The 17,870-nt window shown below is 39.6% G+C and overlaps 1 protein-coding gene across 2 annotated transcripts in view; it reads right to left on the bottom strand.

Annotated features, from left to right (window-relative positions):
• The window catches only part of SDHC (succinate dehydrogenase complex subunit C), a 49,141-nt gene that overhangs the window by 3,540 nt on the left and 27,731 nt on the right, over positions 1 to 17,870 (bottom strand). For both annotated transcript variants that reach the window (XM_075563985.1, XM_075563994.1), the window contains one exon: positions 283 to 446. In XM_075563985.1, the coding sequence (XP_075420100.1) occupies positions 283 to 446 (164 nt within the window). The remainder of the gene's footprint in view (positions 1 to 282; positions 447 to 17,870) is intronic.

Genomic DNA, 17,870 nt, shown 5'->3' with positions numbered 1-17,870 from the left:
AATCACACAACCACTCCTTGGACCCAACTGGTTGGGGGGAAGCTGGTCCCCCACAATTTATTTACACTGTAAACCTGGTCTTCACCCACTGTTCAGCTGTCCCCCACCTGCAGGGCTGTCAAGGAATGCACAGAAGACATTGCTTGTCTTTATCTCAAGAGATCCCTGAGTGAAATTCAGCACAACTGACCTGAAGTACAGCACTATGTGTGGAGGGAAAAGTCTAACTCAGCCTCCCGATTCCCTTCACCCAGAGAATGTGCAAATGCACAATTAACTTACCAAATGCCGCAGGCCATTCCAAGTGTGATACATGAGAGGTGAGGCAAGTGCAAACTTAGCTGTGTAGATCAGTGCAGGGCCCAGACACAGGGACTTCAGGAATTCCAAATGACACTCAAAGTTCCCAGGGATCAACAGAGCAGATAAGCCAAAGAGAGAGACTCCTGTGGGAAAGACAAGTAGTTGATAAGAGCTGCTTATTAGTTACAGTTAACACAGTACATATGCTGAGTCCTAAGAGCCTCTGGCACTTCATAACATTTTGAACTAGTGAAATGAAAAAGAGTTAAACTAATAGTCAAATTAGTAGTGAGTATTACAATACTTGAGATCAAGTTCTAATCTTCTAAATTTGTCACATATTTTGGTTCATCGTTCTTCCTCTCAACTCCTTTTCTATACAAATTTCAGCTGCCACAGTGTCTTCATCAGCTCAGTAGGAAAAAGTGAAAGACTTTATTCAGTCCAAAGAAACGACTTAAAAAATGTAAATCGACTCAAAGTTTATTAGAATCCTAAATGTAAGAGTTAAAACTATAAAACTCTTTAAAGAAAATGTAGGCATAAACCTCTGTTACCTTGGATCAAATAATGGTTTCTGCTGCAAACATTTCCATGGAGGAAGTAAAAAGAGAACTCAGAATGGGAGAAAAATATTTGCAAACGGTGAGTCTGTTGAGGGACTTGTATCCAGAATTTGCAATCCAGCAATAAAAGACAACTCAACAACAACAAAAAAAAAATGAGGAAAGAAACTAGATAGGTGGCCAAAGAGCAGAAGAAAAGATGTTCAACGTGATTAGCTGTTACGGAAACGCAAATCAAGACCACAATGAGATACCACTGCAAAAACCCTACAATGGCTATAATAAAAGACAGAAAATATAAATATAAAAAATATTGCTGAGGACGCAGAGAATTTGGAACACTCATCCCTTGCTGGTGGAATTGTAAAACGGTACAGTCATTTTAGAAGATAATAGGGTGACCGCACACGTGTGTGTGCACAGTGCTAAGAAGCGCACAGAGAACAATTCATCCAGTAGGAGGCAGAGAGAAATCTGAAAGAGTCAGCCCAAGGGTGTATTTAAACCCAGTTATGAGGAAAGACGTGGACAGGAAGGGGAATGGGAGTGGCAGGATACAAGGCTAGAAAGATAAGCTCATTCAAACCATAAAGGGTCTTGTGTGTTAAACTGAGTTTGAATTTAGGTAATCCTGTGAGCCAAGGATGAAAGAAGGTTTCATCTCAGTGCCAATCCATATCAAACAGTAGAGGCTGCTGAGCATGCTACAGTGTGGAGGACTCAGGTCAGATCAAGGCTTGTGAGGAGGTTGCACAGAAGGAAAGGATCTCCCAGAAGAAACCAAAGAAGCAAGAACTTATGGGATGGGGAGTACATGGAGCTTAAGATAAAAGTAAAAAAACCCCAAGCAAACCCAAAAACCTGCTAGCAATGGGGGGAGGAGAGTGGGGGAGGCGGGGTCCTGCAGTTCGAATGGTGATGGGACGTGTGCACAGGAGCTTATAGTAGTCCATATCCTCAATTGAGAAAGTGAAAATAGCTTAACCAATGACATTAACAGGGAAACTGGAAAAGAGATAATCAATCAAGATACAAGAGAGGTAAAATTTCAGGGCGGGAAGACAAACAAGGTAAACAGGAGCATGTACCACTGCCTAGATAATGCCCTTCACCCACACAAGGAAAACACCAGAGACAGGTTGTTTTTAGAGTAGTTTGGTTTTCATTTGTTTGGGGGTAGGTTAATGAGGCTATGTTTGAGCTTGAGGTGCTTAAGAAATATCAGTTTAAGTGACTGACTAGAGGTCTAAAGCTAGAGTTCTGGTTTAAAGCTAGAGATTAGAGTCTCCTCAGCATGTAAATGGTAAGTAAAGTGTTAAGTTTGGACAGGGTAACCAAGGGAAAGTACAGGTGGTTCCTGATTGGTGACAGAGTTCCAAGTTGGTTCTGACATGCATCAAATACTTCTTTTTTACTTTTTATACTATTGCCTTTGTTATCAATATCTTTATAAATTGTTAATGTTCTGAACAGTAAATAAAAAAATTGAACCTCTATAAGGATAATAACACGAACAAATTATACACTGTAACATATAACTAATGATAAAATGAACCAAAAAACCACAGGCAGCCATAAGTATAATTCATTTTAATTTAACATGATAATCGGATACTTTATGTACTGTTAAAAGAGGAAGAGAAGGAAAAAATACTTGACTAGAGCAAAAGTTAACGCCTACAGAGCCACACACTCAGCACTCTTGAGCAGCACAGACCATGTCCTCCACGTTCACTGGGTCAAACCACAACGCTAAGAAAAACATTTAATGTAGCCAATCCCAAAGTAGTTAATGTCGACAACAAGAAAGCAACAACAAAACAGAAGCTAGGGTTCCTTTTTACGAATGGAACTGGGAAAAAGCAATGAATGATAACAGATTATCTGCAGAGTTGTCATAAAATTTGAGTCTATTAATAAAAAGCACCCAAAACCCTATCATGGAAATCTGGGGAACTCAAGATGACATGTTTGAAATTGTGGTTTTAGCCAAGCAACTTTTAATCTAGCACATTGCATTATACTATAAGAGGGCTTCAGAAAGTTCACAGAAAGGAGTGAAAAGATAATGGATTTCTCCCAAAAACTTTTGTAGCCCGCTGGTATTAAACTTGACATGAGAGAGCTCTTCTGCACAGCACCTATACAGAGGTGCACCAAGAAAGAGTTGGCCATATGTCCTGTGCAGGATTCAGAGAAAAAGATGTCTTAATCCAGGAGCAGCCCTATCTAATCCTTGTAGCAGGACTATGCCTACAATAGGCAGGAATGCATATGCTCAGTGATACTAGCTATTAAGATCCTGCAACTAATTTTTCTTGCTTGGATTGCCTGCTCACCAGACAAGCTTATAATTATAATGGAGCATCCCACATTTGCCTGGAGGAAGAGAATGCACACATCATGAAACAAAATATTGGATAATTTAATTATCTTTCTCATGGTAAATTAACAAACCGACATTCTGTTTAGAGTATCAGTTCCCCGATGAATCAGTCTCTAAAGCTGGATAAATAATTGAATAACCAAATTTCTTGGACTGCAAGGTTGAAGACCAGATACTGAAGCTACTTGAGACTAACTGACTAGGCAGTCACTGAATTTTCTTCAAATATCCCTTTAGAATGGCCAGTGAAACGAGAGGCACTAAAGACAATTTGGAGAAAAATAATTTTAAAATAACTGAAAAATACCGTTTTCTAGATAATAAGTTACAAACTGGTGACAGTCTAAGACATTTTGTCTAGCCATGGAGTTTGGTGCATACTGTTTCAAAATGTTTGAATTAATGGCCAATATTAAAGTACCAGAATATTTCATGTAAAAATCCATCTTCATGCTATCTTTTGATCAGGCTATCTAGTAAACAGTAGGCCTGACTGCATGCACAGTTCAATAATAAGATTAAGATTTGCATCAGTGGTCTCTTCTTTTATTATGAAGCCCCAGAATCAATGTCCAGCATTGTCTCCTCAGCAATAACCAGAAGTCACACTGTGCTTGAACTTTTTTCTTTGAATAAGGAAAAAAGATATATCTATAGCTTTGTCTCTATCAAAAGTACAAAGGAGACAGACAGACTGAGGCTACCTAGTTCACCTGTACTGTTTCATTCATCACTTTACCTGTTATCTGAAATTTTTCTTTAGTATTTCTCCCAGACACAAAACAAAAACAACATTCTGAAATAATCATCTCTAAAAGTTATATTTTGCTTTAGGTCTATCAAGAAATTGACAGAAGAATGTCTTAGGCATATCCCATGCCCTACTCATCCCCACCCAACCAGATCCTTTACTTCAAGATGTTCTGAACACTTCCCTGGCTCAATTAGCAGACAATGTAGAGAGAATCCTACACACTCTAATTAGCTCACTTAAGAAAGGAAGAATGGGGAGAATGATATTTGCTAAGAATGTAAGCCTTATAAAGTGTGGGATGCTTGACAAGGCTCTGAAGGACAATTCGGTCTGTACTGCTACCTGCAGGCTCTGGTGGGAAATTGGTTAAGCACTGGGCTGGGAACTGAAAGTTTGGTGGTTTGGATTCCCCAGTGGCTCCATGGGAGAAAGAAGAGGCAATCTACTTCCTAAAGGTTTACAGTTTTAGAAAGGAAACCCTGAGGCAGTTCTATTCTGTACTATGGGGTTGCCAGGTCCAAACTGACTCAACGGCAGTGGGTGGTGGTATCCTGGTTGATAAAATGAAAATAGTATCTGCTGTATGTTGCTGTAAAAGCACAATGAAATAGTGTATGTGCAAGTATAAAAGACTAAGCTCGACATAAAATGTAAGGTATTACTGTGGGAAACAACGGGGAAGAGAGTGAATGAGGACAAACTCTCAACATTCCTCAATTAAGGAGCCTGGGAGATTAGCGCTCCTGTGGAGGAAACCTTCACGTTTGTGGGTTGGCGATGCGTCCCACTCATATCCTCGTTAAGTAAAAGCTATTCCCCACGATGTCCCCCCATAATAATGCCAAATTTAAGGTGCTGTTTGCAAACACAAGGTCACTGGAAATATTCTCCACACGATGGTCAACTGCTTGAAAGCTATCTATCTGCCCGAAGCTTGTCTGCCATCAAAAGCAATCAGACCCTATTGTCTGTCCCATTCTAAGTAGTGCCCACTCCCTTCTGATGAGGAGAATGGATTGTTCCCCTGGAGAAGAGCTCAAAAACATGTGCGGTCCAGCCAGCTCAGAGACGGCCAAGTTAGGCTGCTATTTTGACTCTAGAGCCAGGCCACCTTGTTACTTATGTGCCTTCCTGTCACGTGTATGCCTGTTGTACAACCCCTTCCTGCTACATGTATGCTTACCCTGGCTGGCTTGCTCAAGATGATATAGTCTGTGAGTCAATAAAGTCGATCTCATTCTGGTACTGGTCATCATGGCGAGGAGAGTCCTTGCATGCTTTATCTTGTCTGATGTCTCTTGCAACCAGCCCTCGGACGCATTCGGTTGTGGGGAGGCTGGCTCCCCACAGTATTATCACTCTATTATGAAAATTTCCATTTCCTTTTCTCAGTCTGTCAACTTAATTCCTGTATACAGTGTACTCCTTCTATAAGGCTGGAGGCAATTACTGAAATCCTGCAAAATGGTGAACTAGGCAGACATGCTACACAGATTCTCTGTAACAAGACGAGAGAGACCTAATGAAACAAGACAGATGATACACCTGGAGTCCTGAACTTCAAAGGAAAGGATAGAAAAGTAGGCAAAATGCCTATTCCTGCACTATCTGATCATCAATAGATGGCTGAAAGCATCAGCCAAACTTAACTGTGCTATGTAAACAGCAAACAGAATCGTGCACACACTCTCAATCCCGACTGCACCCACCAGGAGACAGGTGGTTGGTGCCTAAGGTCTCACCAACATAAAATCAATTAAATGCAAGTAGAATAACACTACAATGTTTCGGACAACAAACAATTTTAATTCACAGGAAAAAAACAAGACAGCTGTTCAAACAAATGACCAATCCAGAGCCAGAAGATCTTTCTCAGGAAGAAACGGCATTGGAACTAACATAAGAATTAAAAAGACTGCTATTTATTAGACTCCTTCAAAAGATTGAAAGATTGAGAAAACTACAGACAAAATCAAGGAAAACATGGAAAACCTTTAGAAGAATTCAGGAAAACACTACAAGAACAAAACTGACAGAGTAAAAAAATAAGAACACTTACCAAAAAGGCAAATAGAAATCCAAATAATGAGGAACTTTCTAAGCCATATATCTCTTTAATGTTTCAATTATTTGAAATATGCTTCTTTGTAACCAGCAAGGAGCCATGGTTGTGGGAAACTGAGAACCAGGATGAAAACGCACGTGGACAAATTCTCCACACCCAGATTTGGGAGCCAGGGAGGCCAAGACTCCAGTGGAGGGAGGCCTTCACACTCATGAGTTGGAGATGAATCCCAGTCATATTCTCCTAACTAAAAGTTATTCCCCCAAATTTCCCCCGTAATATTGCCAGTCTTAAAATGCTTCTTACAAGCTCAGGGTTGCTCACTAGAGGAAGGTTGGCTGAAGGTTATCTGCATGAGGGTTGTCTGCCAAGGAGAACAATCACACCCTATTGTCCACCCCACCCTAAGGACTGCCCCCTCCCTTCTGATAAGAATCACAGATGTTTGCTCAGGCACACCTAAGGGCAAGCCAGCTCAGGGATGACCAAATTTAAGCCACCATTTTAACTCTAGGACCTGCCCATCCTGTTATGTGCGTGCCTTCCTATCACATACATTCCTCTAGTACATGCCCTTCCTGTAACATGTGTATGACATGGCTTGCATGCCCATTAGAGAAAAAATTAAGTATGAGATTTCCTAAATCCTTTTTTGTTGTCCAGTATATCAGGAAGCATGAGGTAGCCTCCCCTCCCTACACCTCAATGTCTGAGAAGTGATTACTCTTAACAGATAACCAATTTCAACTGGGAGAACAAACCCACTAAAGCTGTCTCACCTAAGGATTAGAAGGGGAAAAACCAAGGGATTCTTTTATGTGGCTGCTGACTCCACGGCAGTGGCAGTTAGGTGCTGTATACAGGAGGGTGACGATTGTCTGGGAGTCCTCTTGTCACTTCCAGAAGCTATCACAAGCTCTTTCAAGCACTTCCCTGTAAGCGTCTTTGCATCATGAAAATACATCTAAAAGAGCCTTGTCAGAGCTGTCCGAGTGATGAACAAAACTCAGGTTAACAGCAGCAGACTACTCTTTTATCTAAAACAGGATTCATACTAATCTCATCATGATCTATTCTGTCCAGCTGCTCCCCTGCAGTCCCTCTTGGGGTCAGGAGTATTCCTGCACTGAAGGAAAGTAAATCATTTCTGAGAAGCATTTTCTCTTCTGGTGACGATTCATTTTCAGATCATTCTCCTGTGGTAACACAAGGACTACGATGTAACAATTGTGAAGTGGGAAGAACTAAGAATGAGATGTTTTCTGAGGTGTGTAGGATTAAATATTCTTTCCATTAACATAAATAATAATCACTACCAGATCTGTATTAGAAACTACATTTACATATCCATGGTGACAGTATTCTATCTCCTTACAATTCTAAAATTAGGTATTATTACGAGCAGAAAAAGAAATCATCTAGCAGACTGATGGCTAATCTAGTACTAAAAGAGCTCAAAAGCAAAACTAGTGTATGCAGACAAATTCTCCATGCTCAGATTTAAGGAATCTGGGAGGCAGATTCTGGTGGAGGAAGGCCTTCACGTTCATGATTTGGAGATGAAACCTGGTCACATTCTCCTGACTGAAAATCTTCCCCACAATAGGCAACTTAAAGATGTTCCTATTAAGCACATGGCAGCTCTCTAGTTAGCCCAGACGCTATCTGCCATGGAGAGCAATGAGACCCTATTGTCCACCCCACCCTAGGCACAGACTCCTTTTTGATTAAAGATCATGGATTGTCCCCTGGACACCTAAAGTCAAGTCAGCTCAGGGAAGGCCAAGGTTAAGCTATCATCTTAACTCTGAAACCCGCCTACCCTGTTACACATGTACCTTCCCTGTCATGGGTATGCCCTTTCTGTTATGTGTATGCCTCCAGTAAGTCCCCTGTATGTACCCTTCCTGTTACATATGTGCTTACCAGGGCTTGGTAGCCCAAGACTATATAAGCTTGTTGGAGAATACATTAGCTCTCCCTGTGGTTCCAGTCTCCATGGAAGAGGTGATCCCGTGCATGCCTTGTCTCATGTTTCTTTAATTTACCCTTTAATTACACAATTGCCCCTTAGGACCCTTTTGTTTGTGAAGGCTGGTCCCCCCGCACTTGATGCATTTTCCATGGTACAATGTCTATATATTTTTTGCTTTGTTTTTAACATGGTCTTTCAAATCAAAACAGACTCATTGCCATTGAGTCAATTCTAACTCATACTACAAGATCAGCTTAGATGAGGTTTTCTACTTCCACAAAGATTAATATTCTCAGAAACCCACAGGGGCAGTTCTTCTCTGTCCTATATGGTCATTACGAGAATCTGGTGTTTAGCTTTATTTATATTAACTTAAGAGTGGTGCTGTGGCTTAGGGATAGGGCTACTAAGCGAAAAGTAGTGGTTCAAACCCAGCAGGAGAAAGATGAGGCTGCCTGCAGTCTTGGAAACCCTACACAAGTTCATTAGAATCGACTCACTGGCAGTATTATTTTCTGTTTCCTCGGCCTTCACTTTTTCCCTTTTCTATACCTGATTACCCATTCCTCCTTCACTGCCACAACTCATCCTGACGTTCACCCTTCCCTGGTGGGCAGGCCAGATCCAAATACCTATAGGAGCTACACAAATTTGTGAAGCATGGAAAGCATAAAGCAATTCAGAGTGGGGATAGTGGTGGGGAGTAGGGGTCAGGAGGGTGGCTGTGGTGGCCGAGCTGTGCTCATAAATAACCGGGGAGGTGCAAATCCCACCTAACGACACTCATATTTAATTTTTACAACATTACAAACCTAACAAAACAAGAGGACGTAAAAAAGTTCATGGAAAATTTCCACTTGATGTATGTATATGTATGGACTGTGATAAGAGTTGTATGAGCCCCTAATAAATTGTTTAAAAAAAAAGAAAAGAAAATTTCCACAATCTTTTCATTTCATTTTCCTATGAACATTTTGAAGCCCCTCATATATCTGAGGCCCCAAAGTTCCATAGGCTGCCAGCTTATTCCCTGAAATAGAATAGACGACTATCAACCAAATTTAGCCTATTTCATCCACATTCCAGTCCTACGTAATATTTAGGTCACCTTAGTCAATGGTTTGAATTGTACTACATTCCTTAGTGATAATGTTCATAAACTTTTGGCTTACTATGATAAATAATAAATCACATCCATTGAGAGAAGATTTTACTACTTTATGGTCTTTGAATTCTAACTGGTATCTCCTTAGACAGCAAAAAGGTATCCCCATTCTTACAGCTACTTTGCGAAGTTGCATATGAACTCCTTCCCACCTTATTGCAAAGTTCATGCCCTCTCTGCTCTTCCCATACTATCTGAAAATCTGCCCAATGGCACTGAGTCAATCCTGATGCACAGTGACCCTAGATAGGGTTTCTGAGACTGTTAAGTCTTTATAGGTACAGACAGCCTCATCTTTATCCCAAGGAACAGTGGGTTTGAACCCCCAATTTTTCAAATAAACAAGCCTTATTCAAAGAGTTGCCCTTGGCTATTGAGATGTGATCTCTGGGCCTATGGAATATCATACCTTGATAGGAATGTCTGTTTGCCCGAGAGCCCTGGACAATGTGACTTATGGTGAGAACTTTGGCCCACGAAATAACTGCCTGATCTCCAGAAAGAACTGGGGACTAACAGTTCCAGCCTGACATCTAAAATGGCTGGAAACTAAAGGTCAGATACATGGGCTATAATCAGCCCTGCAGAAAATGCGGGATGTATTGCTTGGTGAGCTTCCCTATCTAGCAATACTCCCCTCCATCGATGTCAAATGAGAAATGCCATCCATGACTCCATGAGGAGAGGAACCCTCCTCGACTCTGCCTATGTATTTCATCTCTCGATTGGTTTTCATTTGTAACCTTTCCCTTTAGTAAGCCAGGATTGTGAGTACAACAGCTTTTAGTGAGTGCTGAGAGCACTTCCCAGTGAATAATCTATTTAAGGCTGGTTTTGAAAACCTGCAACTGATGTTAGATGAGAGATGTTGTGATGCTGTGAGAGCTGCATCATCGAAACTTTGTGGTTGGCCAATTCTTGCACTCAGTCTGAAGTGACAAGATTCTAATAATAAACAAATTGACTTCCCATAATATGAAGGGCATAGAAGGAAAAATAGCTGTTCCAGAGGTCTATTAGTTACTTATAAGTTGATAGTTCCTTTGGCTTTTTCATAAAGAAACCTGACTGCCCAATCAGCAAGTTTGCTGGTAGATCCAGACAATTCGTCACTAAATTAAGATTCTACAATCTGATCCAATGTTAAATATTATCTAAGACATTCAGGATGATTCTTAAACCCACTCAAGTTAATTGTATTATTCATTTATAGTTGCATTCAATTCTAAAATTTCTTAGTATCCTTATTCTTTTCTGAATGTCCTTTTTATTCTTGTATATGGCATCTTGCTATTCAGTCTTATTCATTATGACAACTTAAGCTGTCTGTCATTCTCAAGGAATTTACCTAATTTCATCTAGATTCTTATGTTATCAAGAGAAATCAAAGAGAGCCAGTAGCTTCCTCTTTCCATCTTTTTATGTTACATTGTTTGCTGGGTAACTCAACATAACTGTCAGTTCAAAGACTACCTTGCTGACCACCATGCCTAAAGTAGTAGATTCTTATTTCATGACAACATTCTGTCATAATTGCACTGTTTATTTCCTTCATGTTTATTATACAATCTGTAATTATTTCATTGCTAACTTTTTACAAATCTCTTAGATTATAAATGTTTTAAAGGCAAACTAATGGTGAAATGCTTTTCAGACAAACCTTTCTTATTTTAACTTATGTATTATCCCAAATATCTCTACCTAATTATAAACTTATCTAGGCCAACTGTTCTTGTTACTGGAACAAAACAGAGCATCAACCTTTTGGGGGATGGACAGCAGAGAAGAAGGAGGAGGGAGACGTCAGACAGTGTAACATATGACAAAATAATAATAATTTATGACTGATGAAGGGTTCATGAGGTAGCGGGGAGTGGGAAAATGAGCAGCAGATATTAAGGGCTCAAGTAGAAGGCAAATGTTTTGAGAATGATGATGGCAACAAATGTACATATGTTCTTGACATAGTGGATGTATGTATGGACTGTGGTAAGAATTGTACGAGCCCCCAATAAAATGGAAAAAAAAAGAGTATCAACCTCTAATGGTTCCCCATGATCTAATGAACCAATCAACGGCTTTCAATGTCTGGCTTACTTTCCTGCCTTATCTTCTGCCACTTCTCCCATAAATCCTATTCGCAAGTTACAGACCTAGTTGTTACAAGGGGGCTTCAAAAAGTTTGTAGAAAGTTTGTCCCATTAGCTATTAATTCCATTTTTTAACTTTTTAGAGTCTCTTCTTATCTGGTAACTCTGGATTATTTTAAATCCCTACACCTTTTGCATGGCGTAGCTACTCTGTTGGAATGTCTTCTCCAACTTTTCACAAATTCTCCTACTCAGCCTTCCTTCAATCTTCCTACCTCCTTGAGGGTATTTATTGGCCCCTCCTCTGGTATCCTCTATCTGTATTAAAAAAATAATACAGTAAGCTATAAATATTTGTCTCACTCCTTAGACTACTAATTCCTGGAGGGTTGAGGCTATGTATTAGCCCTATCCAGTTTATAACACGTAATAGGAGATTATTTAGAAGGTACGGAGAAAGACATTTTTGAAGCAACCACTACGAACAAAGTAAATAGGGTTTAGTTTTTTAGTAAATAAATGTTTATTAAGCATCTATTGAGTGCTGGAGAATATGATGCAGTCCCCACTCATTTAAGAATTTATATTCTACTGAAAGAGACAGATTTAGAAAGTTAGTAAACAAAAGTTATAAATTATATAATAAACATGGAGATAAACAGTGCAGTAAAAGTTATAAAGGAATAGTGCTGTGAAATAGAAAATAACAAGGAAGCTACTCCTTTAGTCTTCGAACTGACAATTGTGTTGAGATACTAACCAGATACAATGTAGCGAGGAGTGGGGTTGGGTGCTTCAACCAAGGAAACAAAACATGCAATGGTTCTGAGGTAAGAAAGAATTTTCCTGATCCAAGGAATTCGAAGAGTGAAACAGAGCGACAAGGAGAGGAATGGCAGAGCTAAGGGCTAGAGAAGGAAAGGTATTTTAATCCAAGTTCAAAGGAAAATACAATAAATGGAAGATTCTAAGCAACATAGCAGCATGAATCAACTTCAAAAGATTTTTCTTGCTGTTGTATGGAAAACTGATTGCTACAAAGCAAAGATCACTGCTGTTGGGACTGACTGCATTTCAGGGCAAATGGTCTAATTCTTCTTGCCATTTGGTTCAGTGTACATCCTCTTCTAAAAGGCTTGTGATTAGATTCATCAAGCTTCTCATTCTCATCCTTAGTTTCATAAGTTAGCACCCAGAGTATGAAGTTTCTTGAAGCCTCATCAATACTAGGGGAAGCATTATTAGAGGCCTTACAAGGTCAAATTGGGTTTTAGAGTTAACTAGTTTGCCTCAGTCATTCACCTAGCAAAAACCTATTTATTTCCTTCCAGTTTTGAGTTCTCAGCATTTACGAGAAAAATGAAAACCATTACCCTAAAGAAACCACCCACTACTTTCTATTACGTGAATTTAGGAAGAAGGTGTGATAGTTAGATTCTATGTCAACTTGAAAGTTTGAAAGTTGGGATGGAGGCCAACATACAGATCAGGTCACAACTTCATGATACCTGCTTATGAGTGTGGTCTTTTGATGAGAGACAAAAAGAACTCTCTCTCTTGCTCCTCATGCTTGAGGCTGGTGTACCATGTAGTCTGGCAAGTCTCAGAGTTGTTACACCCTGCCATTTTTCTGCAGATCCACATGATTCTGCACCCATACCCAATACTTTGTGATCTCCCAGCTTCCTGCTTTGCCTTACTGTTTCATCCACCGGGAGCTGTATCAGTCTGAGAGTCTCCAGTTAACATCTGAACCAGGGATATGAGTTAGACTGGGCTAGGTCACTTTTTAAATATAAAATTAATATAAAATTCTTTCTTGATATAAAGTTCTTTCTCTGTCATTTTATTCAGTAAAATTTTATTGTTCAAAATATATAGTTGGTTGGACCTATTCATGCATCTTCACTGGCGGCTGGGGCGTCTTTGTCCTTGGTGTTCCTGGGGTAAAGTACTTGAACTCTGTGTTTTGAAACCAACTTGATAAGTCCTTTACTAAGCAGCTCCTGGAGGGCTGCCTGGCCAGGGAACCATGAATCTTCAGGCTCTCAGAGACAACAGCTGGGGTGATCAGCTTATAGCTGGAAACTACTTAATGGAGCTTATCATCTGCGCCTTTGTCAAACAAGTCCAGGTTAATCAGCTTGTCTCGAACTTTGCCTTTGGTCCGCTTCTTGGCCTTGCACCCGAATTTGTTCTCTAGGTCTTTTTCTTGGCCTACTTCCTGGGACCCTTCATCCTATCATCCTTGTGTGGCGTCACACGCTCAAAAGAGCAGCTACTACTGGAGCAGCCTTTCGAAGATGTCAGACAAAAAAGCAAGATTTTTCGTTTATATATATACCCTCACAATGACAACACTGGTTTCGCTTCTCTAGAAAACTCAGTCCAACTCAGACGGTTTTGGAAGAACAGAATATATGATAATGTTGCTAAGGTTTTTCAAGGTACAGAGGTAGGAAAAACAAATAATGTTTAAGTACTATCACGAAAAAAATATACGAGGGGGTACCCCCCAAACAAGATGGAAAAAAGCTCTAATGTGTGGAGCTTTTGTAGTATGAATTTCCCACTAGGCGATCACTGAGTAGTAACTCGCTCTGAGTGAGTGCACCCAGTGGTGCCATCTGGGAGGTTCTCTCTGGTCACAATGAATTTTTTCATAAAAGCAGTTTTGCTCGAACCTCATTTTTTTGTGATGGCTGGTTTAAGAGAAAAGCGTGTGGCTGTGAAATTTTGTTTTCTGCTTGGGAAAAATGCTGTAGGAACTGTTATGCTGTTGAACACAGCTTACAAGGACAGCGCTATGGGGAAAAACTCAAGTGTACGTACAAGTGGTTTCTCGTTTCAAAAAAGGTGAAATGTCGATGGATGACAAACCTCATACTGGACATTCATCAACTTCCTGAATGAATGAAAATGAAAACAAAATTTGTGCACTTGTGCTTGAAGACCAACGAAAGACCACTGAAGAGCTAGGGAAGTTATCTGGATTATCTTGGAGCTCAGTTCTGCAAGTTTTTACAAAGATTTGAGGATGAGAAGGGTTGCTGATAAATGTGTGCCTTGGGTTCTGACTGACCAGCAAAAAAGAGCATCACGTGGAAACATGCCATGCTTTGAAAGAACAGCTCTGAATCGACCCAGAAACTTTGTTCCCTAACTCCCTCAGGACCAATATGGAGAGTAGCCATACCAGGAGGTAAAAGGGAAGGGGAAACCGATCACAAAAATCTACATATAACCCCCTCCTAGGGGGTGAAGGGAGACATCAGTCAGTGTAAGACATGAAACAATAATAAAAATTTATAAATTATCAAAGGTTCATGAGGGAGGGTGGGTGGAAAGGGAGGGGGAGAAATGAGGAGCTGACACCAAGGGCTCAGGTAGGAAGAAAATGTTTTGAAAATGATGATGGTAACAAATGTGCTTGACACAACGGATGGATATATGGATTGTGATGAGTTGTATGAGCCCCCAATAAAATGACATACATAAATAAGGAACCCCCAATAAAATGATATACATACATACATCAGGAATTACACAATGTTTCCCAGACAAAACCCATGCCATTTACCACCATCCTTCCATCTTTTACCCAACAAAGTAATGATGGTAAAGGTCTTAGGTAGGAGTTTCTAGCCCTACCTATCAACAAAATTATCAACATTCATACACTGTTGCTGTTGTTAGGTGACTGACATCAAGTTGGTCCCAACTCATTGCAACATTATGTATGATAGTATAAGGGCCACATGATGACTTCATCACACAGACTTTGTACATGTTGTCACGAGAAGCCAGTTCCCTGAAGAACATCATGCTTAGTAGAGTAGAAGGGGCAGAGGAAACGAGGAAGACCCTTGATAAGATGGACTGACAATATGGGCTCAAACATAGGAACAATTATGAGATGGTCCAGGACCGGGCAGTGTTTCACTGTGTTGTACATGTGGTTGCTATGAATCAGAACTGATTCAAAGGCACCTAACAACAACATCATTCTCCGATCAATCTGGTCAAACATTTAGTTAACTCACCCCTAATGTGATTGCTGAAACTATTTCTCTTTGGTGAGGTGTGTAATGTTAGCTGGTACAGATGAACATTCAAGGGTCTAATAGAGCCCATGGACTAGACATTCTCTACCCCTGACAAAGTGACTGCGTTGTTTATCAACTCTCCAAAGAGATCTTTGCAGATTTATCAACGCAACATGTTACTTATTTGATTTTTTTCTCCCCCTTTTTTGTTTGGCTGAAAAGGCAAACCACAGAAATGAGCTCAGTCCTAAATTTGAAGAATAACTAAGGGTCAGTCTCATGAGTACCAATAATCTCTATCACACCAGAAAGCCTAATCTTCTGCATAACTTTGATTTCATTCACACTATTTATTCTATTCAAGACACTTATTGTGATCCTACTTAAGTGATTAGTACCTGAGCCATTTTGTTGTTTTGGTTTCAGGACTAGAGTGGCTGAAGCTGGTGAGGTCTATTAGTCCTTTGCACTATTTATTTCCTTTTGTCTGATCTTTCATCACTCTGCTTTGGACAGGAAGAGACCAATTGTTGCACCTTAGATGGTAGTTTACTAGCTTTTGAGATCTCAGTCATTAACACAGGATTCGGAACACTGTTTATAAACTATGCTATGCAAATTTACTTAGTTGTTCCCTGATAATGTGGTCTGAAGCCTCTAAGCCCAATGACATTATCTCAAAGTGTTCTGCTATGGCTAACAAGTTTTCATAAATTCTTCCTGTTGCTCTACTGTACACATGGATACATTTATAGCACATAAAGATATAGCTAGAGATATCCTATGCCATACCTATACATAGACACACACCGGAAGGGGCTTCCAAAGTTCATGGTAAAATGAAATTAAAATGGAATTTCCCAACAAACTTTTTAAAGCTCTTTCCTGTGATTGTTTAGGCCTATCTGCCTACTTATCCTTGTTTGGCTTGACTGCCTTTGCATTCTCTTACAAATTATTACATTACTGATAATGCAGGATTGTGCATGTTTGTTGTCTGTTACTCTTGTATACTTCTCTGTATCTACCTTTGCTGCCTTAGTGATACAGTGTTGATCATCTTTTTATTGTATATTGCCTTTTCCTTCACTCCAATTTTGTAAGTTAGGATAACTCCAAGGTTAGCAGTTCAAAACCAGTAGCCACTCCGCAGGAGAAAGATGGGGCTTTCTACTCCTGTAAAGAGTTAATCTTGGAAACCTAAAGCAACAGTTCTACCCTGTCCTATAGGGTTGCTATTGGGTCAGCATCAACTCGACAGTGAGATTATCTAGGTAGTGATTTTACCTCCCCCACATTTCATTTCTTGATTTCTGCTTTCATAGGCATTGACTGTAGATCGAAGTAAAACAAAAACCTTAAAAATACAGTATTTTCTTTTTTTATCATGATGTTGAGGTCTTCTGTTTTCTTTATGTTGAAGTGTAATCCATATTGAAGGCTATAGGCTTTGATCAGTTTAGCAAGTGAAGTTGCACTGTCTGCATTATAGCAGATTGTTAATGAGTCTTGCTCTAATTCGGATGCTATTTTTTTTTCTTTCATGTAGTCCAGTTTTTCAGATTATGTGCTCAGCATACAGACTGAATACGTAAGGTGTGGTTAAAGGACACAACTCATACTTTTCCTATATTTAAATCATACAATGTGTTCTTACTCTGTCAGAATGACTGCTTTTTGGGTCATGTACAGGTTCTGCATGAACATAAACAAGTGTTCTAAAATTCTTATTCTTTGCAATGTTATTCATAATTTATTATCATTCACAAAACAACTTACATGCATACTTCAATAAAACAAAGGAAAACTATCTTCTGGTATTCTTTTTTTTGCCAAGACTCAATTGGAAATTAGTAATGATATCCCTCATTCCATGACCTCTTCTAAATCCAACTTGAATTTTTGGCAGCTTCATGCTGCTTCACATTGCTACAGCTGCTTTTTAATTATCTTCAGCAAAATTTTATTTGTTAGTGATATTGCTTGCTAATTTTCCACATTCTGCTGGATAACCTTTCTTTGTAATGGGTACAAATATGGGTATTTTTCTGATGACTGTTCTTCAAATTTCTTGGCATAGATGGGTGCTTACAATTGTTTGTTGAAACATCTCAGATGGTTGTTTGTCAATTCCTAGAAGCTTGCTTTTCTCTGTCTTTAATACAACTTGAACTTTTTTCTTCAAAATAATCAGTTTTTGATATGTTTAATTCCTCAAATGGTTGAATATCGACCAATTATTTTTGGTACAGTGATAGTTTCTGCCAAGAGTTCAGCAGTAGATCTCTAAGCACAGGACCCTACATCAGTCTTGCTGACATCTGCTGCGGTACAATACAGCCTATAGAAATCTAGGAGACATCTTGAAGGATATTATGAAAAAGAAGAGTATTTTTATAATACGATTTCTACTTCAGCAAGGCAAAAGTCAAAAGAAATTCTCTTTTCAACCCTGATGTTTATACCTGGCATCAAGCAAGAGATTTCTGGGACAGGAGCACACTGCATGCTAGACCACTG

Source organism: Tenrec ecaudatus, chromosome 1 (genome assembly GCF_050624435.1).
Source record: "Tenrec ecaudatus isolate mTenEca1 chromosome 1, mTenEca1.hap1, whole genome shotgun sequence".
Classification (NCBI taxonomy): domain Eukaryota; kingdom Metazoa; phylum Chordata; class Mammalia; order Afrosoricida; family Tenrecidae; genus Tenrec; species Tenrec ecaudatus.
The sequence above is the reverse complement of the archived record's forward strand: the minus strand, read 5'-3'. Positions and strand labels throughout refer to the sequence as shown.